At 46.4% G+C, this 26,917-nt stretch overlaps 1 protein-coding gene across 1 annotated transcript; it reads right to left on the reverse strand.

Moving 5' to 3' along the window:
• Nucleotides 1-1,616: 1,616 nt before the first annotated feature.
• Nucleotides 1,617-23,155, reverse strand: RAB29 (RAB29, member RAS oncogene family). Its single transcript, XM_045016360.1, has 6 exons — nucleotides 22,945-23,155; nucleotides 22,289-22,384; nucleotides 17,328-17,399; nucleotides 9,739-9,920; nucleotides 6,787-6,908; nucleotides 1,617-5,338 (listed from the first exon to the last, which is right to left on the reverse strand). The coding sequence occupies exons 1-6, from the start codon at nucleotides 22,973-22,975 to the stop codon at nucleotides 5,221-5,223; spliced, it is 621 nt and encodes a 206-aa protein (XP_044872295.1). The 5' UTR covers nucleotides 22,976-23,155; the 3' UTR covers nucleotides 1,617-5,220.
• Between the last annotated feature and the right edge of the window lie 3,762 nt (nucleotides 23,156-26,917).

Genomic DNA, 26,917 nt, shown 5'->3' on the forward strand with positions numbered 1-26,917 from the left:
CCTCTCAGTCCCTATCCATCATCCATGCCTCCTTCCCTTCCCCAGATCTACCCCAGGCCCATACCTTGCTGATTGCCCACCCCATCATCTCTGGCCCGCCAGTCTCTCTCCCTCGATGTGAATAATACTTTAATGTTTGGGAGGCAGTCACGTGCTACACTATGAAGCAATCAACGCCTATAATGACTGGCAGAACCTTTGTTTCTGGTGACAGCAGATGTGCAAAAATCCAGCTTACCCCCCAAACAGAATCTAAAAAAAAAACTCCATGTCCCTATTTGTAAATAGAACATTTCATAATTAAATTACCAAAACACAGGTATGGAAACTCAGGGTGGTAATATTTTTAGTTACCTTTAGAATCATGCAGCTTTTTAGGTTGACCATCCTTTTACACCTTCATTTCCCTCAATCCCCTCAAGTTATACTCTAACACAAAATGTCTACTGGATGGTCTCATGAAATATGATCAATAGCTATGAGAAGCTTATATCAGTACATCACTGCTGATTTGCATCTATTGCTTCATGTGGAATCAAGGAACGTGCAAGTAGATAATTTTGGCTGGTTTTGATTTCATTGTTGCACCAATGGTAGGTACTATTTTCCTAAGCTAGCTCAGCTTTAGTAGAGAATAAGCACAACATTGACAGCATGTAGAAATTAGGCAAAATGCAGGAGTCAGGGCTGTGTTTCAGCTGCAGGTCTTGGCTCATTTGAATCCAAAATACATGGTGAAATTCAACAGCTGCAAACGCTGCTCTGTTCGAAAGAGTACTGATGTGATATAATATAATGACTTTGTCATATCCACAGGCACTGTTGTCCAAAATGGTTTTGGGCCTCAAATGTGAGCAGAGATGAAAAATGCTGATCTGTGGGTACAGTTGCTAACTCATCTCCTCCTACTTTGGTTCCCCTAAATAGTGCAGTTTCCCAATATAAACACAGCTAAAGGGACACAAGCTATGATCACCACAAAATACCAGTGCAGTACATAAGAAAACTATAGGTGAAGCTGCAGACTCCTTAGAGACAGCAGAGCTTAAAAGACTCAGACTATGTTGACATTACAAATTACTTCAGTATAACTTACATCGCTCACAGGTGTGAATAAGGCATCCTTCTGAGTGACGTAAGTTATACCAACCTAAGCGCCAGTGTAGGCATTGCTATGTCGGCGGGAGAGCTTCTCCCGCTGACATAGCTATGGGCCTCTCGCAGAGGCAGGAGTTATTAAGCCAATGGGAGAGCTCTCTCTTACCAGAAGTGCTACAGCAGTGCCGCTGTAAATGATGTAGTGTAGACACAGCCTCAGAGTAGTACATGGAAATTTAAATCTCTGGATTCATAAGAGTCAACAACTTTAACAGCAAATATAACCCTTAAACACAATATCATAACACCAGTGTATTTACATGAAACAGACCCATTTGTGTTGCTGGCCTTGTAGGACAGAAATCTTATTTTTGGGGCAGAGAGGGAACAGTTCAATGTTCACACACAATTTTCTTTACTGATACGGTTGTTGACAGTGAAATATTTTTGTTTTGGACTTGTGAACTCATCTGCTGTTAGAACTGTTTAGACAGGAAACCAATAACTAATACATAAGCAAGAGTAAAAAAGTCAGAATTTTTATTACAAATTTGTTTTAATGTTTGCAATACTGCCTTGGTTACTGATTATTACAGAAGAAATCACCAGCTTTTTCCTTTTTATATAAACAAAATAATATTGTAACAAACACTAACCAGAATCTTGTCTATTAAAAAAAAAATCCTTGCAAGACTTTTAAACAAAGTAACAAAAAACAAACAAACAAAAAAAGAATTCAATTTATATGGTTGACTGGCCCTTTGAACTGTATTCTCTCCTCATCACCTGGAAGTTTTACTGCAGTACAATTTTCTAGTTATTGGTAGATTTGTAGTAATCCAAGTTTCACAATTTAAAAATGTGTAACTAAATCTAACATAATCTGAGTCCCATGGCTACAGACCAAAGATCTCTGATATTAAGCAATAATGTGGGGGAAAGAGAAGAGAGGTCAGTTGGCATAGAATCATGCAAAAAGAGTACAAAGTTGTAATAAGCATCGATGAGATGAAAATTCAGCCTCTTTGCTTAAAAACAGTTTCCTACCATGTTTCTGATAGAACAGCTATACAAGCCTGCATAGATGGGGCATAACTTTGTTAATAAAATTAAAAATTATTATTTTTTTTAAACAAACTTTGATCTCACATTAAAACACCCAACAAACTTAAGCTAAAGTATCCCAACCACCATGGACGGGACAATCACATTAGCAGAAAAGAGTTTCACAAAGCATTGTTTAAGACTGGTTGCCTAACATAGCGAAACCTGAGTTTAGATGGGGTCTTTGAACCCGAGTTTGTTTTGCAGAAGAACTAAACTGAGGTTAACAACAAGCTTGCTTTTTTGTTTTAAGTGCCTTGTGTGTCAGAGAGGCAGCTCTAAAAAAACACATTTGCACAGTCAGATTGTTTTCCTGTTTGGCTGAGTTTTTAAACAGTTCTCAAGCAAAGGCCATTCTTTGTTGCACTGGGTTGATTTTTGACACTATTTTTTTTTCTATTGCGCCTATTGAGCGATTACCAAACAGTGAATTATGTGTGAAAACAAAAAAACCAAACCTGTGCACATAACATTCCACAACTCTTGGGCAGATCTTTATGTCTTGCATATGAGAAACCTTTAAAGGATTTCAAGTTTTTTACTTATTTTTGAGTGGCAGTTACTTATGCAAAATTAAGAGGCCCAGGCACTGTAGAGCTGCTGCTGAATATCAGGTTAAAGTGCATCACCACATGTGATGAAATCTATTCCTCCAGGCAATGTAGCCTACTGGGTAGGGCACTGGACTTACCTCAGGAAAGCTGAGTTCAATTCTTGGCTCTGCTACTTTCTTATTGTGCCATTATGGGCAAATCACTTCCTTCCCTGTGCATCAGTTTCCCATCTGTAAAATGGGAATATTAATAGTGATCTCCCTAGTAAAGCACTTTGAGATCTATGGATGCTGAGTGCTAGGTATTATCATCATGAACATCAGAGGAATGCTGTCAAGATCAACTCTTTTAAAAACAAGACCTTTTCCTTTTCCTATTTAATCTTCCTATTTTTAGAAGTCTAGATTTTTAAAATCCAATGTACTTATATTTTAGGCTGTTTACTTAAAAAAAATATATGAGGATATACCTATCTCATAGAACTGGAAGGGACCCTGAAAGATCATTGAGTCTAGCCCCCTGCCTTCACTAGCAGGAACAGATACTGATTTTGCTCCAGATCCCTAAGTGGCCCCCACAAGGATTGAACTCACAACCCTGGGTTTAGGAGGCCAGTGCTCAAACCACTGAGCTATCCCACCCATTTTTATATTATACTTTGCTTGGATAATAAAATTAAACTGGTCAGTTCCACTTCATTGCTGGTTAGTTCCTCTTTCCAGTTTTCACATACCTTCTGCACAGTATGGGTTCACTGTGAATCCTGACTGCATGGTGATGGCATATTTAAATGCATTTAACACAACAAAATCCTTGAATTTTGCTTGTGTCCTATTCTCATATGGATTTTATCCTTTAACAAAATGCTGGGCCTAAATTCCTTATCACTCATCATTTATATAGAACTTTTAAAGTCCAAAGTACATTACAAGCACTCTTTAATCTTCAGCTCTTTGTGGTAGTAGGGTAATTAGTCCCATTTTTGTATATAAATGGAAGGGTGAAGTAGTTTACTAAAGGCCACAGAAAAGATCACTCCCAGAGCAAGCAATAGATCCCATATGTTCCTGGCTCAAAGTCCTGTGTTCAGATCACTCTCTTATTTGACAGTAGTCCTTTAATATCCTTCACCCAAACAGTCTTCTTATTGAATCTGCCACAGAAAAATGCCACCCCTGTTTCAGAGGATTAATTTTGCCCTTATTTAAAATTAAGATTAAAAACCCACTCCATCAATCCCACTCCATGTAACCACTGCTTTACTGGGCTGAGGTCTATATTAACTCCTTTATTGGAAACTGCCAAACATGTGCTTTCATGAAACCATCTGAATGTTTTTGCCCAAAAGTCAGTCAGCAGCCATGATCACATGTAGAATATGCAGGGAGAATAACAGGCATCAAAAGGGCAAAGAGGAGTTTTCTCCATTATTTCCTTCTGACCAGTTAAGTCCCTTTCTTTGCTTTTCCTAGGATCACTAAAAGCAGCAGTTGGGCTTTCAGTGAGCACACCACGACTTCCACCAAAGACGCTGCAGAATGGTTGCAAGGAAGTAATTCATCAGCATTTGTAAAGCTATTTGAGATCACAGAATGGAAGGTGCTATAAAAGCAAAGAGTACTGTTGTTCTACAACACAAGAGGGTTTACAACCTTTTTCTCATTCACTGCTGGATGCCCTAATAAAGTGGCATCAGAAGAGTTATATGTACGGGGCACAGGGACAAAAAGGGATAACTGGCAAAAGGCAACTGGACAATTCTTGAGACAGAGCAGAAGGCAGGGACAAATTAAGCACTGCAATCAATGTACACCCATGAAAGCTGTGCTATAGAATCTCCCAAATTCACACCAATCCATTTTGCACATCAGGCAACACCACAGTGGTTGCTAGTAGGTATTATGGCTACCCGTAAGTGTCCTCTTTCAACCCAAGGGTGATTGCCACAGCTGACAAAGAGTCCTGGGCATTTCCACAACAGATACGTTAGTCATACGCAGATCCAGAGTGTGAAATAATGAGGAGTTACTGTAACACCATCTCAGCAATCAGGAGACACGTGCAAATCGCTAGATCTTCACTTTCAGAACAGAAGATCATTGTAACCGTCCCTTCTGGAACAATCCCTCTATGTATAGCTGGGAGTTAGTGGTATATATTGAAATATTACCTTTCCCTCTCAAGTCCAGTCACTTGTTACAGAAGTAAGTGGAGCACTCTTACTTCAGAGGTGTTAACCCAAACCATGCAGCTGAACAAGACGATACAAGCAGCAGATAGCTTTACCTAGCTTTAGCCACGGTGTTGGAATAAAGAGGAATTCTCCCACAGTCATTGACAGCAATGCTTTACTGAGAGTCAATGTGTGCTGAACAGGAGACAATTCTTCATCACTTAATAAAGCCAATTATCAGTGAAAAAGACATTCCCTTTTGCTCTGACGCAGACGGAGAAGTGAGCAAAGCTAACAGCATCCCCAGCCAGGTGGGGAAGCATCTTTTATGTTAATATAATCCCCGCGGCCAGAAACAGAGAGGTCTCCATCACCCGTGGACGACGCCATCATCTTTTCAATAAGGACTCTAGGAAACAACACACATGTTGTAACAATCAGCAAGAGACTACACCCCTACAGTCTGGTACACAACTGGATATAGCCACCATTCCTGTGGGAGAAACACCACCCACCAGGACAGAGCTGGCTGCTGTGGACTTAAAGGGACAATACTAGGTAATACAAATTAGAGCTCTTAATCCAATTCCCTGGGGGCAACCGTTCCCAGCACAAACAGCACTATCAGGGACACTAGCTGGCTCATATGCTGGCAGCATCACTAGAGAGGCCAGTGACTGAATGAACCATAGAGACTGAAGTACCCTCCCCACCTCTGGAGGTGAGCCCCTCCTGTTCCAGACCAAGGCACAGCAGCAGGCTTGGATGGGGAAGTCTGTGTTTTCCTGCCATAGCCACTATGTGAGCAGAGAGCAGTGCCCAGGAATGAGAATCCAACACTTTTTCATAAACCCTCGGAAAAGTAAAAGGGCCAAGTTCTCTGCTGGGCAGGGGCGGCTCTAGCTATTTCGCCACCCCAAGCACGGCAGCATGCTGCGGGGGGCGCTCTGCCGGTCGCTGGTCCCGCAGCTCCGGTGGACCTCCCACAGATGTGCCTGTGGAGAGTCCAATGGTCCCACGGCTCCAGTGGACCTGCCGCAGGCGTGCCTCTGGATGCTCCACCGGAGCCGCGGGACCAGCAGACCCTCCACAGGCACGCCTGCGGGAGGTCCACCGGAGCCGCCTGCCGCCCTCCTGGTGACCGGCAGAGCGCCCCCGGCGGCATGCCGCCCCAAGCACGTGCTTGGCGTGCTGGGGCCTGGAGCCGCCCCTGCTGCTGGGATAACTCCACTGAAGGATGACTATGTTACAAACAGATGTCCAGTCTCTTGCACCCCGCTCTTATTCTCCCAATAGAGACCAGCAGATGAAAAATATCTGCTGTATTTTGTTAAACCCTGTATTTCCCAATACCTGTCACAGCTTAGACATGGGCACGATAACTTCTGACCTTTCCGGCTGCAGTTTCCCTTCAGATTGACTTGCACATTATTACTGCTCTATGGTAAATGCCAACAGTGTGCTCAGTTCCTTAAGAGGTTAACCCTTTAGAGCAGTGATTCTCAGACCTCAGTGATTCAGGAGCCAAATTAGTGATCAACATTACCCCAAAGAGACACAGTCGTGTGAATTCACTGTTTCACTTACTATTTTTTACATATATTTTTATAGATATATAATTCTCAGAGCAAAATGACTGACCAAGTATTATGTTATCAACTACAATTGGTTAATAACATAGTAAAAGCATCCTGATTGGTTAATAACTTTGATTGGTTAATAATTAAATCACATGGTGTTTTAATATCATGTGCAGCAAGGAGCCGCAGGAGACACATTAAAGAGCCACTTGCAGCTTCTGAGCCTCAATCTGAGTATTCCTGCTTTAGAGGCACTCTGAGAAGCCATCATACCTACCTCATAGACTCATTAATATTCTTGTTTTCCTTGACAGATGTTTCAGTCCAGCCAGAGAACCCGTTCTCTTTGCTGAACCGATCAATCTCTTCCCTGGTCACTGCCCATGGGGAAAGGTCGCACTGTAAAACAAGAGTTGGTCACTTTAAAAGGAGTCGTTTTATTTATTTATTTTAAACAAAAGGAGCAGCCCTCCTTCACCCATCCCAACTTGCTCATGTTAAGACATCATGGAGTGCCAGCCCTTCCCATACTTGAGAGCATGATCGGACAGGGGTTCCTAGTGGGATGATGTAACTGCCAGTATGTTTATCTGGTTTGAGAGTAATCTGGCACAAGCATGCATGTGCTGGGGATCTCTCCAGAGTGAGACTGCAAACAGTGGGGCAGAGAAATGTTCTCCCTCATCCAGGCTAGGTAACACTCTGTCTACATCAAGAAAATTCACATCAACCTAACCACACTTATGCAGTTACACTGATGCTAATATAGAGAAATAAGGTGCAGTGCATCTCCATTAGGGGTTTGCACTGGCACAGTTACACTGGTGCAGATTTTCTTAGTGTAGACAGAGCCTGCGTTCTTTAAACTCTGCTGTCAGGAGGAGGTGTTGTCCCCAATGAGAAGAAGAATGACTGTATAACATGCTGTCCCCTTTATCATGCCTTTGATAACCAGCTCTTGGCTAATCTTGAATTTTAGACCTTATCACTCAAGCTAGACAAATCTCACCAATCTGGACCTTGAAGGGGCCACAGAGCTGATAGCACAAAGAAGGGACACCCCTGTCACCACAGAAGATGTATTTAAAAAAAAAAAACAAAGAGAAATAAATCATCAAACAAAGCAGCAAACGATTCGAACAATGAAACATGACACTGTGCACCAATACACAAATGGCATCTCTCTCAGCAAGGGAAGTATCAGGTCACCCATATAGGTGACCTCACTTGAATACGAACCCGTTTGTCCTAACCTGGTGCAAATTAAAGATCTGTGTGGACAGAAAAGCTTTGCAACCCTCTGAAAGCCACCATGCTCTGGCTCTGATCGCGCAGCAGAGGGAGCAGATTCCAGAGATGGAGCCCCCGTGGGAGAGCTCTCTGCTGCCGGTTCTGAAAGCGATACCTGCCAATCTGAACTAGTGCTGCCCATGGGACAAGACATGGGCAGCCGCCTGACAGCGCATAGCAAACCACACTCCAGTGGAAGATGAGGAAGCAACTCAGAATATTGGGCATCGGCCAAAGCTCTGTCTACATAAGGCTGGCACTGACATTGGCTAACCAGCCTCAGAGAGTTTTATTAAGCCCGACTAATTCTGTTTCAACACAGAACTTGGCCAACGAGACCCTTTTTAAGCTCAGTTTATAAATCGCATTGTAGCCTAAGCGGCAAGTGAGGCTAGAGCCCAGTCTAAACATGGTATGGCTCCGTCCAAAATGGACAGCCCAACCATATTTAAGTATTAGCCTGGACTGGTTAAAAGTGCTTTTCAAGATGGTTTTGCAAACAGTTCAAACCCCCAGCAGGGTGCGATCTGAAAATCTTCTCACAAAAGGACGTAACAATCCCTCTCTTCTGACCAATCTTCACTGAACCATTTTGCTGACTCACCAATTCCACAAGGAGAATCATGGAAACCAGGTGTGGAAGGTGCTCAGATACTGCAGTGATGGGTGGCTGTATAAACCCCAAGGAGAAGAGGGTCTATTAGATCCCATTCAATCTATCCTTCCTGACAATGCAGGATTGTCTCCTCGAACACATTCTCCAGTGTTTAGCCCAGGCTAGAAAAAAAGTCACTCTGCTTATGTCAGACTCAATGTTTTAAAAGCAGCAAGGAGTCCTGTGGCACCTTATAGACTAACAGATGTATTGAGCATGAGCTTTCGTGGGTGAATACCCACTTCGTCGGATGCAAGCTCATGCTCCAACACGTCTGTTAGTCTATAAGGTGTCACAGGACTCTTTGCTGCTTTTACAGATCCAGACTAACACGGCTACCCCTCTGATACTTGACTCAATGTTTTAAATAAGTTGTAAACAAAGTGGAAGTGAGAAATGCTAACGGGAGCCAGTCACAAATCAGACCAGAGGAAGGAAATCTAGCTATGCAGAGGCTGATCTTGCATACACATCGAGGGGGAAAAAGCTCAAGCAGAACTAACCAATCTGTCTGGATGATTTCCACCTCACAAGCTTATCTAACACCCACCTAAATACAAGTGGTTTGAGAGGTATTTGAAGAGACTCCCAGCTGGGCCCCATTTTCTCTTCACTCTTCCCTATACCCAAATTGTTCCTGGGATCACTTTTCTCAGAGAAAAAATAACGATGCCACTTTCAACCTAGAGATATATCTACACTGCAAGTGAAGGGGTGGTTGTAGTGCAGGCAGGTATACCCATACTAGCTTTAATTTAGCTTGCACTGAGAACAATAGTAGAGAAGATGCAGTGGGATGGGCGTTAGCAAAGTACGAGGCAGCTGGGAACCCTACGTATGTACTCTGGTACGTATGTACTCTGGTTCCTAGCCCGTGCGTGCCACTGCGTCTTCACTGCTACTGTTAGCTGCACTAGCTAGATTAAATGCCCATGTTATAATCACACCTTCCTGGGCAGTACAGACATACCCTAGGAGCCAGTATTGTCCGAATGTCTGCCCAGCCAAGAAACGACTAGGTCTCCTGAACTGATCCACTTCCCTCAAACCTTTACAAGCTAAGTAAAAATAATACCATTTAAGGAGCAGCACTGTCCTGGCTCAGCATTTTAATAACAAGATCCTTGCCAGATAAAGGTGAATGATCAGGAAAGGGATTAGCAAGACCACAAGATACGTAACAGCTCTGACGAAGTCTAAAGGAGAAGGCGATCTTCCTCACTTCAGTTTAAACCCCCTTTCCCCAAATACACATACACTGGAGGTCCACCTAGACTTGCTCACCTTATTAGCCAGCAGCAAGCAGGGCACCGGGCTTCCATCTGGCAGCGTGAGCTTGCTGTCCAAATCCTGCTTCCACCTCTGGCTGTTGCTGAACGTGCTGAAGTTAGTGACATCAAACATGATAATGCAGGCCGATGCCTCTCTGTAGTACAGCCGGGTCATGGACGTGAAGCGTTCCTGCCCTGCAGGGGCGGGGAGGAAGAAAAGAGGGGGAAGATGTTTTTTAAAGATCGTCTCTTTGGATTGGTCCATGCCGAGGATTTCATAGAATCATAGAATCTCAGGGTTGGAAGGGACCTCAGGAGGTCATCTAGTCCAACCCTGCTCAAAGCAGGACCAAACCCAACTAAATCATCCCAGCCAGGGCTTTGTCAAGCCTGACCTTAAAAACCTCTAAGGAAGGAGATTCCACCACCTCCCTAGGTAACCCATTCCAGTTCTTCACCACCCTACTAGTGAAAAAGTTTTTCCTAATGTCCAACCTAAACCTCCCCCTCTGCAACTTGAGACTATTACTCCTTGTTCTGTCATCTTCTACCACTGAGGCCTGGTCTACACTAGGACTTTAAATCGAATTTAGCAGCATTAATTCGAATTAACCGTGCACCCGTCCACACCAGGAAGCCATTTAATTCGACCTAGAGGGCTCTTTAGTTTGAATTCGGTACTCCACCCCGACGAGGGGAGTAGCGCTAAATTCGAATGGCTATGTCGAATTAGGCTAGGTGTGGATGCAAATCGAACTTACTAGCTTCGGGAGCTATCCCACACTGCACCACTCTGTTGACGCTCTGGACAGCAGTCCGAGCTCAGATGTTCTGATCAGCCATACAGGAAAAGCACCGGGAAAATTTGAATTCCTTTTCCTGTCTGGCCAGTTTGAATCTCATTTCCTGTGTGGACGTCGTGGCGAGCTCAGCAACACTGGCAGCGATGCAGAGCTCTCCAGCAGAGGAGTCCATGCAATCTCAGAGTAGAAAGAGGGCCCCAGCATGGACTGACCGGGAAGGCTTGGATCTGATCGCTGTGTGGGGCGATGAGTCTGTGCTTTCGGAGCTGCGCTCCAAAAAACGGAATGCAAAGACCTACGAGAAGGTCTCCAAAGCCATGGCACTCAGAGGATACAGCCGGGATGCAACGCAGTGCCGCGTGAAAATCAAGGACCTGAGACAAGGCTACCAAAAAATCAAAGCGGCAAACGGACGCTCCGGAGCCCAGCCCCAGACATGCCGCTTCTACGAGGCACTGCATGCCATTCTCGGTGGGTCTGCCACCACTGCCCCACCAGTGACCGTGGACTCTGAGGATAGGATAGTGTCGAGGGGCAGTTTCTCGGCGATGTTCGCCGATGGGGAAGATGAGGAAGGGTTTGTGGAGGACGAGGCAGGCGACAGCGGTTACAATACTGCTTTCCCCGACAGCCAGGATCTCTTCATCACCCTCACAGAGATCCCCTACCAAACCTCCCCGGCCGTTAACCCGGACTCCGAATCAGGGGAAGGATCAGTCGGTAAGTGCTATAAACATGTAAACATTTATTTTTTAACAAAACAGGAATGAAAACTATATAAAAAGAAGGTCAATGCATACAGGGATCGAACAGAAATCCTCTTGGGACAGTTCTACGAAGCTCTCGGAGAGGTACTCGAAAAGCCTCCGCAGGAGGTTCCTGGGGAGAGGTGCCTTGTTGGGTGCTCCGTGGAAGCACACTCTTCCGCGCCAGGCCATCCTGAGGTATAATGGGAGCATTGCCTCGACCAGCATGGCAACATAGGGCCCTGGTCTGTGCAGGGATTCACGCAGCATGCGCTCTCTGTTTCTCCTGGAGACCCGCCTCAGGGTGATCTCGCTCGGCGACTGCTGCATCTAATTAGGGGAATTACTTTAATGTTACTATTGTGAATGCTTGACTTTTCCTTTGCATAACAATGACCATCGTTTAACAGCCACGTGCTGGAGGCTGCAGAGGAAAAGCATACAGGGATCTTTCCCGGGGACAGCCGCGAGGGGCTGGAACAGGGTCAGACTTTATGCTTTCCAGATTGCCTGCAGCAGGAGGGCACTGCTATCCATTAACTGTTAAGCAGCCTAAAGTTTACGGCTTACCAGGCCTGGCTGCTACACAGATTCTGCTGTCCTGCCCCGCTTGTCCGATCTCCAGTGCAAGACCCCAGGCAATGAAAGCGAATGCCGAAAATTCGAACTTGTCCTGAGAGCACATGAGATTAGGTGCCCTGTATGGTCTTGTTCACAGAAACTGAGTAGACTGTGTTCAGTGTTCGCAAACATGTATCTTTGCAAGGAAATCACTTCCTTTTTCCCATCACACAGCTGCGGCTCTTTCCCGAACTGCCCCGGCATCCACCTCACAGAGGCTGGCGCAGATTAGGCGGCGAAAGAAAAAGACTCGGGACGAGATGTTCGCTGAACTGATGGCCTGCTCCAGAGCCGAGGCGGCCCAGCAGAGCCAGTGGAGGGACACCCTCTCTCAGCAGCAGCGCTCACACAGCGAACGGGAGGACAGGTGGCGGCAGGAAGACCAGCAGGCGACTCAAACGCTGCTTGGACTAATGAGGGAGCAAACGGACACGCTCCGGCGCCTTGTGGATGTTCTGCAGGACCGCAGGCAGGAGCAGAGAGCCCCCCTGAACTGTATCTGCAACCGCCCTCCCCCGCCACAAAGTCCTGTCACCCCCTCACCCAAAATCACAAGAAGGAGGGGCACTAGGGGCCGTGAAAACTGTCACTCCACCCCAGCAGAGCGCTCATGTACCAAACAGCTCTCATTCCCTAAAGTATGAGAATTGCTTGCCTTCCTGGCTCACCCGATCCCAAATCCCAGTTTCATCCCCCAACTGTGTAGTTGAGTATTAAAAATAGTTTGCTGTTCATTACTGTTTCCGTCATGTTTCTTTGCAGAAGACTTTGTGTGAAGGGGGGGGGAAGGGTTTGTTAATTACATAGGACAGCCACCATTAACAGGGTACAGACATGGGGGCAGGATCAACAGCAGGTCACACACAGAGTGCAGTCACTAGGCACCCGGGTCACTCTGCGAGGTGTCTGCTGCCACAGGTCAGTCTGGGAGGTGTATGTTGCCCCAGGGTCCGAGCGCCTGGCATCCACAAATGGCAAGGCAGGCTGCCCTTACCATGCCCTTCCACCCTAGCCATGAACCTCTCCGATGCCCTGAGCCCCAGCCAGAGCCATCATCCCCCCACACCTACTCACCCTTCCCACACACCCCTCACCCCTTCCTGCAAACCCACCCCTTCCTGCACACCCTCCGGTAACCGTCCTCCCCCCAGAGACCGCTGTAGGAGCAGGAGCCTGTCAGTCCTCGAGTGTAGAAGCGGTCTGTACATCACTGCACACCGTACCCACCACAGTCTGCGTCCCTGTTGGAACCCTTGAACGAGAATTCGTTAGTAAAGAAAACTTTGTTAATTAAAAATGTTCCAATAACTTTATTTTTAAACGTCTGTTGGAAGGGGGGAAACCTGGTGAACGGGGTATGTAACCGCTGAAAAAAGTCAATAGTAACTGAAACAGGGGCAGGTTCAGCTTCTCTGTAAAGAGACTGGACAGTCATAGGTTACTCTGCTCTCTGAGGAACCTGGCTTTCAAAGCCTCCCGGATGCACAGCGCTTCCCGCTGGGCTCTTATAATCGCATGGGTGTCTGGCTGAGCGTAATCAGCAGCCATGCGATTTGCCTCAACCTCCCATTCCGCCATAAAGGTCTCCCCCTTGCTCTCACAGAGATTGTGGAGCACACAGCAAGCTGCAATGACAATGGGGATATTGGTTTCGCTGAGATCCGAGCGAGTGAGTAAGCTCCTCCATCTCCCCTTGAGACGTCCGAAAGCACACTCCACCACCATTCTGCACTTGCTCAGCCGGTAGTTGAAGAGCTCCTTGTCACTGTCCAGGGCGCCTGTATAGGGCTTCATGAGCCAGGGCATTAGCGGGTAGGCTGGGTCCCCGAGGATCACTGTAGGCATCTCCACATCCCCAACACTTACTTTGTGGTCCGGGAAGAAACTACCTTCCTGCAGGCGTCTAAACAGACCAGAGTTCCTGAACACACGCGCGTCATGAACCTTGCCCGGCCACCCAACGTAGATGTTGGTAAAACATCCCCTATGGTCCACCAGTGCTTGCAGCACCATTGAAAAGTAGCCCTTTCGGTTAATATACTGGCTGGCCTGGTGGGCCGGTCCCAGGATAGGGATGTGAGTGCCATCTATAGCCCCACCGCAGTTTGGGAATCCCATCGCGGCGAAGCCATCTATGACGACCTGGACGTTTCCCAGGGTCACTACCTTTGAGAGCAGTAGGTCAACGATTGCATGGGCTGCTTGCATCACAGCAACCCCCACGGTAGATTTGCCCACGCCAAAGTGGTTCGCTACTGAACGGTAGCTGTCTGGCGTTGCAAGTTTCCAGAGGGCTATGGCCACTCGCTTCTGCACACTCAGGGCTGCTCGCATCCGGGTGTCCTGGCGCTTCAGGGCAGGGGCCAGCAAGTCTCACAGTTCAAGGAAAGTGCCCTTACGCATCCTGAAGTTTCGCAGCCACTGTGATTCATCCCAGACCTGCAGCACTATGCAGTCCCACCAGTCCGTGCTTGTTTCCCGGGCCCAGAATCGCCGTCCCATAGCATGAACGTGACCCATTGCCACCATGATCTCCGCGGCGCGGGATCCCGTGCTTTGTGAGAGGTCTGTGCCACTCTCACACTTCATGTCCTCACCGCGCTGCCGGAGCCTCCTCGCCCGATTTCTCAGCAGCTGACTGTGGAAGAGGTGTTCGATAAGGTGCGAGGAGTTGACAACGGCCATAAGTGCAGCGATGATCGCAGCGGGCTCCATGCTCACAGTGCTGTGGCGTCCGCGCTGTCACTGACCAGAAAAGTGCGCGAACAGAGTTCCCGCCGGCGCTTTCAAGGAGAGAGGGCGGGAGTGACGGTTGAATGACGACAGTTACCCAAAACCACCCTCGACACATTTTTCCCCCAGAAGGCATTGGGGGCTCTACCCAGCATTCCAATGGGAAGCGGGGACTGCGGGAACTGTGAGATAGCTGCCCAGAATGCACCGCTTCCAATGTCGACACTTGCCCCGTTAGTGTGGCCTCACAAAGTCGAATTAGTGTCCTTAGTGTGGATACACAAATTCGAATTCATCAGGTCGAATCCACAAATTCGACCTAAGTTAAATCGAACTACTCTTGTAGTGTAGACATACCCTGAGAACAGTCTAGATCCATCCTCTTTGGAACCCCCTTTCAGGTAGTTGAAAGCAGCTATCAAATCCCCCCTCATTCTTCTCTTCTGCAGGCTAAACAATCTCAGTTTCCTCAGCCTCTCCTCATAAGTCATGTGCTCCAGCCCCCTAATTTGCCCCAGTTAAAGCCAGCTAGTGCTAGCCACCTCACACTGTGCCTCCAAGTACCCCTCTGAAGAAGGAAGGACCACTATCCTCATTTTAGAGATGAGGAAATTGAGTCACAGAGAAGATAAGTGTCTTGCCCAAGCAATTCAGCAGCACAGCTCATATTAGAGCTTAGAAGTTCCTGACCACCCACCATCCCCCCACCAATGTGCTCAAGTCACATGTCTCCCAAGCCTCTGTTTTCCAGCCACTTTCCTCTCGCTGTTATTTTTGTGGCCATTTAAGCCCATCTCATTTCCCACCTGCAGCTTGACCTCATCCCTGGTGAAGCCTGGCTAACAGCAGCAATACTTTGTCTAAACACAGCTGTTCGGAGGGTTCTAGTAACATTCTTCCCCGATCAGTCTTCACAGGGATTTTTTCCGAAATATGTGCTAGCACAACAGTGCTACAGGCTACATGCTATATACATCTTGTAATGTTATGAACACTGTTCTCAGAAAATAACCTATCCATGTTAGTTAGAGGAACTGCTAGGACCCTGGTAACTACGCAGTTTGTGCAGTACAGTTTTAACCACAGGATGAACAAGCCCTTTGGGCCTTACTATGCTACCAAAACGAGTGTAGCTATGTCTACAATACCATTTACGTCGATATAATTTATGTCGCTCAGGGGTCTGAATAAGCCATCCTCTGAACAATATAACTTACTCCGACTTAAGTGCCGGCATGGACTGTGCTATGTCAGCAGGAGAGCTTCTCCCGCTGACCATAGCTACCACCACTCATTGGGGGTGGATTAATTAAGTCAACGAGAGAGCTCTCCCACCGGCTTAGAGCGGCTCCACTAGTGAGTTGACAGCAGCGCAGCTGCATCGCTGTAAACCCTCTAGGTAGCCACAGTCTGTGTCTAAACAGTGCCTCACCCCGTAGACAGGACATTTCTGTTACATGCTTCACTAACACAACTGAAATGGGACTTGGTCAAATCTACACAGACCAACCCTTATATACCACGGGATGGATGATGATTGTGTTGTAACAACACAGCACTGTAGGTTTGGTAGCATTTACAGGCTCTTACGCTGGCAAGGGGTCAGCAATAATACATTCTCTACTTACCTCCCAACTGCTATTTTCCCTGTGTGCCTTTTAGTCTGTAAGCACAGCAGGGCAGGAACTGGCAGTGTCTGAGAGTCTTGTACAGCCCTGAGCACATGGCTGGGGGTTAAACAACAATGCAGCAGCCATTAGTCCCACAAACCATAAATGGCCTCTTGGGTTTTCAGCTGGCATCTGCATGCTACTGCAATTGGAACAACTTCTCCTTTTTTAATGATTAGATTGATGCCTGTGACACACTCACACCGGAAATACTGAAACAGGATAAAGCCACAGCTAGGAGTTTCACCAGTCACCCAGTCCCACAATTCCATGCTCCAACCCCCTACCCTGCCCCCCCTCGACGCTGCTCTGTCTCCTTTCTTTTTTGCTGCTAAGCTTTGATAGAGCTGGAAGCGGAGTTCTTCTGGTTCTCTACAGAGGCAGCTGCAATGGAAGTTTTCTCCATCCCACTGTCTCCCAGACACTGTGCCTCACCCCAACCCAGACTCACCAACTCCAGGGCCTGTAGGGGAATCCTGTCTCCATGATCACTTGATTGCTGTCTCTGATATGGACACTTATTCTCTAGGAAACCACTGCCCTTTTCACACAGGCCACCAAACAGCTGTCAGATGGTAACTTTCAGGGCCCAATTCTTTTCTCATAGCAGTGGGAATTTCTCCTGATTTAGCACTGAGGGCGAGGAGAATCAGCACTCTACTCATGGCAACCAGCCCGTGCTGTATTCCGACAGGGGTTCTAGAGAGGTGAAAAACGCTCCATCCAGATACACATCACCTTCCCTCTCTCCCCATTCAGTCTGTGTTCCTTTTAAATAGTGGAAAGCATGCTGTGGAATTTATCAATCCATGCTGCTGGTTCTCTCTAGACTAGCCACATGAGTCAACGTTTAATCACCATGGGGGGCGGGGGATGTACACCACAAAACAGAACCTTTGTTTTTTCCAACCCAAAATAAAGTCGTTGGGGTTTTTAAGGGTCTTTCGCTGAAGAAGAAAAAAAAGTCAAACAAGCTGGACACTTGGAAACTCTGTCCTCTACTGACTCCAGAGGCTTGTATGAGCTCACCTGCGATGTCCCATAGCTGAAGTCGCACCGTCTCGGACTCTGACCACTGCACCACCTTCAGAGCAAAATCCACTGTGAGGCCCCAAAGAGAGAAGAAATCTGATCAGGGATTGTGCGTTTCCCCCACCCATTTCTATCATTGGTTACAGGCATCTTGCTTTACAACTGATGGATGCTTTACTAGCAATGGCAATTTGTAGTGGACTGTAGCATGAATGCCACACGACTTTTCTCCTTCTAAACCCTGCTATTATTTACTCTTTCCCTGGGCACAGCCAACCCCATGGCCACCCTGCTCCCTCTGCATCATGCAGGCTAGAGCTTCGCCTACATCAGCATTTTGTGGGAAATCTCCTGCCATTGCAGCTCTACCAGTACTGGCTGCAGCAGGAGCACTAGCATAGAAAAAGCTTTGGGATTTTCACTGCCATGTTGTTTATAGCCACAGGGTTAGATAACCCAATGGGGGGAGGGACAGCTCAGTGGTTTGAGCATTTGCCTGCTAAACCCAAGGTTGTGAGCTCAATCCTTGAGGGAGCCACTTAGGGATCTAGGGCAAAAATCAGTGCTTGGTCCTGCTAGTGAAGGCAGGGGGCTGGACTCAATGACCTTCCAGTTCTAGGAGATAGGTATCTCTCTTATTATTATTACTCCCACTTGCTAGCACTGCTGGAGCTGATCTGGTGCAAGATATCGCCCCAAACTGTGGCATAGATGCAGTCATGCTGTCATTTAGGAAAGAGGAAAGCAAGGTGGGATTAGCTCGCTGTTGGACTAACTCTGCTCCCGCCAAAGCCAGCACTGACTTCAATGGGATCAGTATTCGGGCCACCACTCAGGTTTGTGAAAAATCCCACCCAAAGCTCTTGATTTGCAGAATGGGACTCAAAACCCTACTTGTAAGTCTTATGCTCAACTAGCAATGCTGGGCAAGCACCGTGGCTTGAGTCTTTTGGGGCAGAGAGAGCCTTTTTGTTCACAGTTTGCACAGTGCCTCGCACAACAGCGGCCTGGCTGGGGTTCTTAGGTGCTACAGTAGAGGAAATAATAAACGGGATCATCAAAGGAAGATTAAATTCGCAGGGAGAGTTCTGAAGAATAAGCCTTCTCCAGCACCTGATCTTGAGAAATAACAATGTAAACTAAAAAAATAACACAGGTAATCTTATTACACAGAGAGCTTTACAGGAGACCTCCCCTCCCCCCAGTCATCCAGATTTACTTTTCATTTCAGTCAAGTGTATTTGGATTGCACATTTTGTGCCCTTGATACACAGTTTCAATGGCAGGCAGGACTAATCAGATCATTTTGATTAGGGGCCAATATACACAATGGGGATAGTTTAAAATGAAAAGTCAGCCTTGCTAATCTTGCTTTTTTTAAAACTGATTGATCCTAGATCAAAACGAAAGAAAATGGCAATTAAACAGCTATGTTTAGTAATCTTTTTAATAAAGCAAAATGTATCAACGCATTAAAAATAAGCACTGCCATCTGTCAGAATCTAGCATTGGTTCTTCATAAACGCACAAGAATTTGCAAAATTAGCCAATTTTTTTGTTTTGTTTTTACTTGTCTCCATTTTGTGCTGCCTGAAACAATGCAGATGTGTTATTTGGGGAGCAGTTTTTCCTTTCACACACAACCTCCGCACTCCAAACCAAATCAATCCCAAGTGCCCAGTGAGCATAAATACACACACCTGACCTACATTTTTCAGGAGTGACACAAATCTGATGGGCTGCAATCCAAAGGAAGGCTGTCCAGTTGAGCTAATATCTAATTCAGTGGTTCTGAAACTTTCTGAAGCTAGAGATTTATTTTCTAACGATTGAGGACAGAGAGAGAATGCATCACCCCTGCTGCTGCAAATGATCAAAGCTGTGTGTAAGTGCACGTTTTGCAAGGCCAAATCCAGGCACTTTGTACATCACTGTCTCAGTGGGGTGCAGGCCCCCAGTTTGAGAACCTCTGACCTAGTTCTTCATCTTGGATTCTCCAGCAGAGAGATTAAAGTAAGCGTGTGCTTTGAAAAAGAGGAAAAGCACCAACACTGGCCTCTATTATTCTGTCCCACTCGGACACCGTTTGGACTGAGCCTTAGTGCCTCCTGCACTTGGCCTGTTATTCAACCCTGCTATGTTAGCGTTTATAGCTGGGCTGGACGATGTTTTCAAACATAGGATTGTTTCCACACACTATTAAGGTCCTGCATGCAAAAGTCAACTGTGTTGCGAGTCTCTGTTATGATGCGCTTGTCCTAAAGTCTATACTTAAATGTTTAGTAGTGATTTAACAATGCTACATAACACAGCCTTAAATTCTAGCATAAACAGGACACAGACATTTGCATTATAGAACAAATATTTGGGCTGCGGCTACACCAGACTTTACAACTGAGTTAATTAACACATCATACCACAACTAAAAATTCAAGGGCCCACTTAGCCTTTAAAGTGTCAGACACTCTTAACTGTGTTCCCCAACCCTGCTAACCTTGTGCTCATTCAAAATCTCTCCTCTGAGGAATTCAGGATGAAAGACTATTGCAGGGGTCAGCAACCTCTGGCACGCGGCTCGCCAGGGTAAGCACATCCTGATGAGTTCCAACTCTGAGGTCTCTGATCATTACAAACTGCCCAATGAGAACCTGAAGCCAACTTCTCTTTAAGGCCCTCCCTATGCTGGGAGCACCAGCTATGGTTGGTTATCACGTATGGGAACTACTTTGGAATACATTTTCCAAGGTGCCTCTAATCACCGTGGTCATGTTGCCTGTGGCGGAAAGGAATATTGTTTAAATGGCTATCCTAGCAGCATTGCAGCTATAGACAAACCTGCTAGCGAATAGTCCAACCCCTGGACTATTGCGATCCTGTCTACGTGGGAGACATCTGTCTATCCCAGTTTGCTACAAGGTGTTCAAAGTATAGATACCATTCTTACCGGGAAGCCACGGCCAAGCACATCCCTCGGCGCTTCCCGCTGCCCCCATTGGCCTGGGACAGCGAACCGCGGCCAGTGGGAGCCGCAATCCACCGAACCTGCCGACGTGGCAGGTAAACAAACTGGCCCGGCCCGCCAGCGTGCTTACCCTGGCGAGCTGCGTGCCAGAGGTTGCCGACCCCTGAACTATTGCGATCCTGTCTATGTGGGAGACATCTGTCTATCCCGGTTTGCTACAAGGTGTTCAAAGTATAGATACCATTCTTGACAGCAGTCTTCCAACCTGGCCATAACTAGCATGGTTTCATTGCACACAGAAATTTAGTTTCTGCTAGAGTGGCTTCAACTATGTTATAAAATAGGGAACAAGGCCAAGGCCAAGCATTAACCATGTCATGGGACTAAGGTGCCGTCACCAGGTCCTCCAACACAGCTGGTTTTACAGTGGAGACAGGACCTCAAACTGTTACCTAGCAGTGTTAAGAGGTTGTAACATACATTCGCTAGCAGGTTTGTCTATAGCTGCAATGCTGCTAGGATAGCCATTTAAACAATATTCCTTTCCCCCACAGGCAACAAGACCACGGCGATTAGAGGCACCTTGGAAAATGTATTCCAAAGTAGTTTCCATACCTGATAACCAACCATAGCTGGTGCTCCCAGCATAGGGAGGGCCTTAAAGAGAAGTTGGCTTCAGGTTCTCATTGGGCAGTTTGTAATGATCAGAGACCTCAGAGTTGGAACTCATCAGGATGTGTTTGTGCTCAAGTGGCTAGAGTCAGACTGCCCAGATCCTTTCCTGTAGGATCAGAAAAATTACTAGCCCATCTGTCAACAGGGGGCTAATTAAATAACAGGTGTAAAACAACATGAAGTCCTCAATTGTAAGATGCTGCAGGAACTGCAAAAGATTATACTTGCAGGCTGAAAACTGCTCCTTTTATTGAGTTACTTCAGGTTTTTACTGCTGGGGGGGTATAGGAGAAACAATTTTCACATCTCAGCCTGTGAGCAAAGGTCCCTCAATAAATAAGAATAATACAACAGCTTTCATCTTAAAATGACCCCAGAGCACTTAACAAACACAAGATAAATTATGGCCTACATTTTCAAGAGTGACTAGTGATTCTGGGAGCCCAATATAAAAGGACCTACTTTTCAGAAAGTCCCAGGCATCCACCCTCTAAAAATCTGGCCTCTTTGCACCCCAAATCTCTTTTGAAAATGTAGACCACAAACTACTTCAACCAGCACTGAAATGTTGGCATTTCTGGGGTGGAACATGGAACACAACAGCTATTTAATGGCACACAGCAACACTAGGCCGCAGTGGTCCACTCATATAGTAAGTGCTAAGAGGCAACCATCCTAATTTCCCCCTTTATGCCAATAGTAATTCCTTCCACACATCAATCCTTCATTAAAACAATCCATTAAAACTCCTTGCCTTCTCATGGAGACAGCTCACCCTGTTGACAAAAATCCTTGTTGACAAATATGCAGTGGTAAAAGATGTCCAAGGTATCTTCCTTTCGGATAGCTGCTCCCCACTACCATCTTTCTGGGGATCAAATCCTGCAGCTCTTGCTCAGGTCAAACTCTCACTGACATCAATAGGAGTTTGCCTGTATATATACACTGCAGAATTTGCCCCAGTAAGACACTGTTGATGGGAAGGCAATGGAAGCCCTAGCAAGGAAAGGGAAGTCACACAAAGGACTTCTAATTACAAACCAGCATGTTCTAATAAGCTTAATAATACTCCACAGTGGCATAGTGCTTCCAATCTTCAAAGCAGTGCACAAACATTATAATTTAGCAAATGACAATGCAATCCACAGAAAAATATAGCAAGAGGAGAGGGAAATATACATCCCAAACCAGGAAAATATTCCACATGTAGAAACACTGAACATATAGTTTAGAACAGAGTGAAGGAGTATTGGACAGTTTTGCTGATTTCCCCCCTTACAAATAGATCGCTGCAGGCCGCTATCTTTTGATAATCACTCACCTCCCACGGTGGATTTGTAGTGCTTGTTGAAGCTGTCGTTGGCATATCGCTGGACCAGCGACGTCTTCCCAACCGTGGCATCTCCAACAATGAGAACTTTAAACATATGGTCATTATACCCCATTTTTGTACCAAGCAAACACAACCACCCTCTCTTTATTATTCAAGCATCTTTAGTCTAATCTGAGCACACGTAACCCAAGGGAGATGGGGGAACCGAAAACCACTTTCTCCTGTGGAAAACTCTTACAGAAGTAGACACGTGCTAGCCAAAGTTTGGAAATACTTATTTCCCCTCTCACAGCCACAATCTGCTCTGCACAACACACGCAGACAGAGTGGTCTAGTTTCTGTATAACTTTCTGCTCTTCCCTGGAGATGCAGGGTTTTGTACAAAATGCCCTTCACTTAGAGAGAGGGGCACACCATTACCTAGCTACAGTACATAACTTTCTGCTTCCTCCTGCAAGCATGGCCTTCGCTGTACCGCTCACTCAGAGAGACAGATCTAGCTTCTTAATAACTTCTGCTCCCTCTTGCAGACACACGCCCCTCTGTTCGGCTTGCAGTGAAAGCACGTTAAAAAATAACTAGTCCCAAAGAAGAATTATCCACAGGATGAAGGAGGATAACATAAAATAAATCAACAGCCAAACCCAGAAGGTTTCCTGGAATTTCAGTCTTCATGCAGTTGCACTGGCGGGAGAGCTGAGCCCTGCCACACTCATCACACAAGTTGGGGGGAAAGCTTCCCCACGCTACGCAATGGTTGTTTCCTCTGCTTACTACTAGGGAGGATGGAGGTAAAGACCGAGCCCTGCTTCCGCCTAGTGGGACAGAGCCGAAGCTGCTCCTCCTTCAGCAGCCGCCAGCCCCTTTGCCAGCTGCTGTCATGTGAGAACGTCAGGGGGCTGCACTAGCCCCGCCCCGCCTAGAAAACTGCATTACCCATCAGGCACCTCGGGGAAAAGTGAGCCAGAGAGGGGAGTCTGTGGGCGCAGGGGCTGGTGGGAAGTGTAGTCTGTAGGGAGAAGCGTGACCGCTCTCTATTCTTAAAGGGACACGCTGTGCTTTTTGTAAAGCTACTTCTCCCTCTCTCTCTACTGTTGGATCAGTGCCCTTTTTTTAGTAAAAGAGCGGCCCCTACACAGGATTACATTTAGGACATTTACCCAGCACTGTGTGTGGTGCAGAAGTAAACTTTGCAGACTGAGAGCCAGGACTCCTGGGTTCTAGTTCCATCTCGGAGAGGCAGTGTAGCCTATAGGTAGAGCAGTGGGGGTACAAGACTCATGGGATTAGGGTGACAAGACAGCAAGTGTGAAAAATCGGGATGGAGGGTAATAGGAGCCTATATAAGAAAAAGTCCCAAAAATCAGGACTGTCCCTATAAAATTGGGACATCTGGTCACCCTACATGGGATCTAATCTCACCTCTGTGACTCCCTTGATGCAGCCTAGGGGATAGTGTGTGGGATGGACTCAGGACTCCTGCATTCTTTTGCCAGACTTGCCACTGGCCAGCTGAGTGCCCTTGGACAAGCCACTTCCCCACCCCGTGCCTCAGTTTTCCAGTCTGTAAAAGGGGGATAATGACACCGACCACCTTTGTAAAGTACTTTGAGAGCTACTGATGAAAAGGTCTAATAGGTATGATTGTTGCTTAATGACTTTTTTATTCAAGTCCTTTGTGTGACTTCCCTTTCCTTGCTGAAATTCATTTATTCCACAAAGGCATGGTCATGGACCTCCACCCCACCCAATGATTTTTTTTATTTCAGTTATTGACATTTTTTAAACTTTGATTTTTCAACGTTATCACTGAAATTTCAAATATAAAAAAGGATGAATGTATCACACCCCCACACCTCCAAAGTCACAAATAATTCACCCAGCTTCTCTTCCAATTTGGTATGAGGTCAACATTTTCTGAATTTTGATGAAAAAATGTTTGGTTCAAATTTTGACCAAAAAAGGTAGATATTTTCCCAGTTTCTTTCCCATATTTTCCAATATTTTTTATTAATTAATGCGCTCCTATGAAATGATATCTTCAACCCATGTATCACATGTCTGAATTGTATTTGCCATATCCAGTTGGCAGTAAATACTGTGAGCTCTTCAAAGACATAGTAACTTCTATGGGTGTATGCACCTGAGTACACAGACAGCATTCAATAATCACATTGCTTACTGACTTCAAAGGGATGAAGTGCGGTTTAATTAAGAGCTGCAAAAGATATGGAAATTGTCAGAAGAAAGATACTATGTAAGCACATATTGTAATGAACTGCTGCCACGGTCCTTATGCTGTGTAGAATGCAGTCATAGGCCCTATAGTGCTAAGAGCTAATGGAGATGCTCCTTCAGCTCAGGTGGTAAGGGCTTGTGCATTTAAAGCAGGAGGAACTGCATTTGATCCTGGGTACAAAGTCTCAACTGGGCACAGACCAGGAATTTCAGCATTAGTTAAGATTAAGTATAAACTGCACTTGTATGCTGTTTGGAGCAGGGACTGTTTTTCACACTGTATGTTTCTATTACACAGTGAGGTACTCCCATGGTTGAGACCTGTAGACACTATCACACTCTAAATGTTAAATAATGATTAAACACAAAGGGTAGATTGAAGAAATAATCATGAAAAAAGTTCTCCTAGAATCTGGGTCAAGGATAAAGGAATTTTGATTTGTTAAAATTTTGTCGTAAAGAAAGAACCTAGCAAGTTTGTAGGTTTTGCTCCCATGTCTCAGGCCTTGCTCAGTCCAGCTTCCAATCAGGTATCAGACTGTTGGTGGCACCAGGCATGGCCCAGTGTTGACAGAGGGGTGGAAAATGACAGTGCCAATGAAGGCTCTCTGTATTAGGCCTCTGCTTGTCTGAACCGCTTCCATGTTTAAACTTTAATTAACCCCACAGGCTAGATGGAAAGAATGGAATGTGTGGCAACTAGTTATCAGTACCAGGAGGCAATTATACAGCCTGCTTGCACCTGGCTAAAGGGAGTGAAACAGAATGACCGGTCAAGAAAAGTTACTAACGAGATAATATATTTTTTGCCAAGTATGATCTAACCTGTTTAGAGTAATTGCTACGTTATAATGTATTTGCTGTATGGGAACTAAAAAGGAGGGAGAAGAGGGGGAGGGGGGGGGAGCTGGGCATTGGGGGTAATAGACATGCTTAGCTAAGATCATGTATAAAGACAGAGAGCTGCTTGTCTGGGGTGTGCTTGATCTGAGACCTTTCTGTGTCTCCAAGCATCCTGCGCTTTGAGATCTCAAATAAACTTTTTTTGCTTCTCCACCCTGGTGTGTCTAATTGGAGCGAGGCACTCCAGGCAACGAATCACTGTTGCTGTAGCCTCAGGCCTTTTGTGCCGGCAACAGTTTTGGCGTCCCTGGGTGGGCTTGAGGCTAAATTTAGCCTTGCCCGGACCCCTCCTGGAGGTCGACGGATTGCGGCGACGACCGATGCCTAGCGCGCACCGGTGACTTCATCGGGGGCCTCGGCGGAGACGCGGTGTGGTCAACCCCGGAGGGCACTACGGTGCAACGCGCTCAGATAGTGGAGAAGCAGCTGCGGGCGACGGTGGGGAACCGGTCTCGTGGATAAGGTAGGAACAGTCCAGTGCTGTTAACCTTTTGTTTGCCTGTTAAGACCTGGGGACGCCCAGTGTCTTCCCATAGGTATGGGGCAGGGACAGAGTACAGGCAGGGTACGGTGTACACCCTTAGAATGCATTCTGATGAATTGGAAAGTGTTTGAAAAAGATCCATTGACTAAAAGTAAACTGAAAAGATTCTGTACAGTAAACTGGCCTCAGTATCAGCTAGAGGGCCAGGAAAGGTGGCCACCGGAGGGATCACTTAATTACAACACGATCCTTCAGTTAGCTTTGTTTTGTCAGCGAATGAATAAGTGGAATGAATTTATGTATGCACAGTTGTTTATGTTGTTGAGAGATAGGTCAGATCTGTTGCAAGAGTGTAATCTGACTCCGACAGGCTCGGCAGTCACTGTTGTTAGTTCCCCGAACCCCTCCCCGGTTGTAATGGCAGAGTCGGTGTCCCCTTTGGCTCCTACACCCCCACCGTATAAAGACCAGGTGCCTCGGGTTTCAGAGATTGCTCCTTCAGTGGGACTTTATCCGTTGATTACTGAGACTGTGGTGGCTCGCCCGGGAGCGGAGGGGCGCCGGGGCACTACTATGCTAGTTTACTCACATGTGCCTTTTAACCCAGTGGACCTAGCAGCCTTTAAGGCACAGGCAGGGGAATTCTCCACGAATCCCAGCAAGTTTATTTCGGTTTTTGAGGGATGTTTTGCCAGTCACAAGCCTGACTGGGATGACTGTAATATCCTTATGAGGACCCTGTTGTCTGAAGTGGAGAGGAATCAGGTTATAGCTAAGGCAAGAGAAGAAGCACAACTAAGGCATGATCGGGATCCAGCTAATGTTGCCACTCCTGCCAATATGGTCCCCCTAGCAGATCCTAGGTGGAATCCTAATGAGCCTAATGGTCAGACCCGCCTCACTGTGTACAAGGAGCTGCTCTTGCTAGGACTCCGACGCTCAGCTGTTCGCCATAACAATTGGGCCAAGCCTTATGAGCTCATACAGGAGCC

This window comes from Mauremys mutica, chromosome 4, assembly GCF_020497125.1.
Source record: "Mauremys mutica isolate MM-2020 ecotype Southern chromosome 4, ASM2049712v1, whole genome shotgun sequence".
Classification (NCBI taxonomy): Eukaryota; Metazoa; Chordata; order Testudines; family Geoemydidae; genus Mauremys; species Mauremys mutica.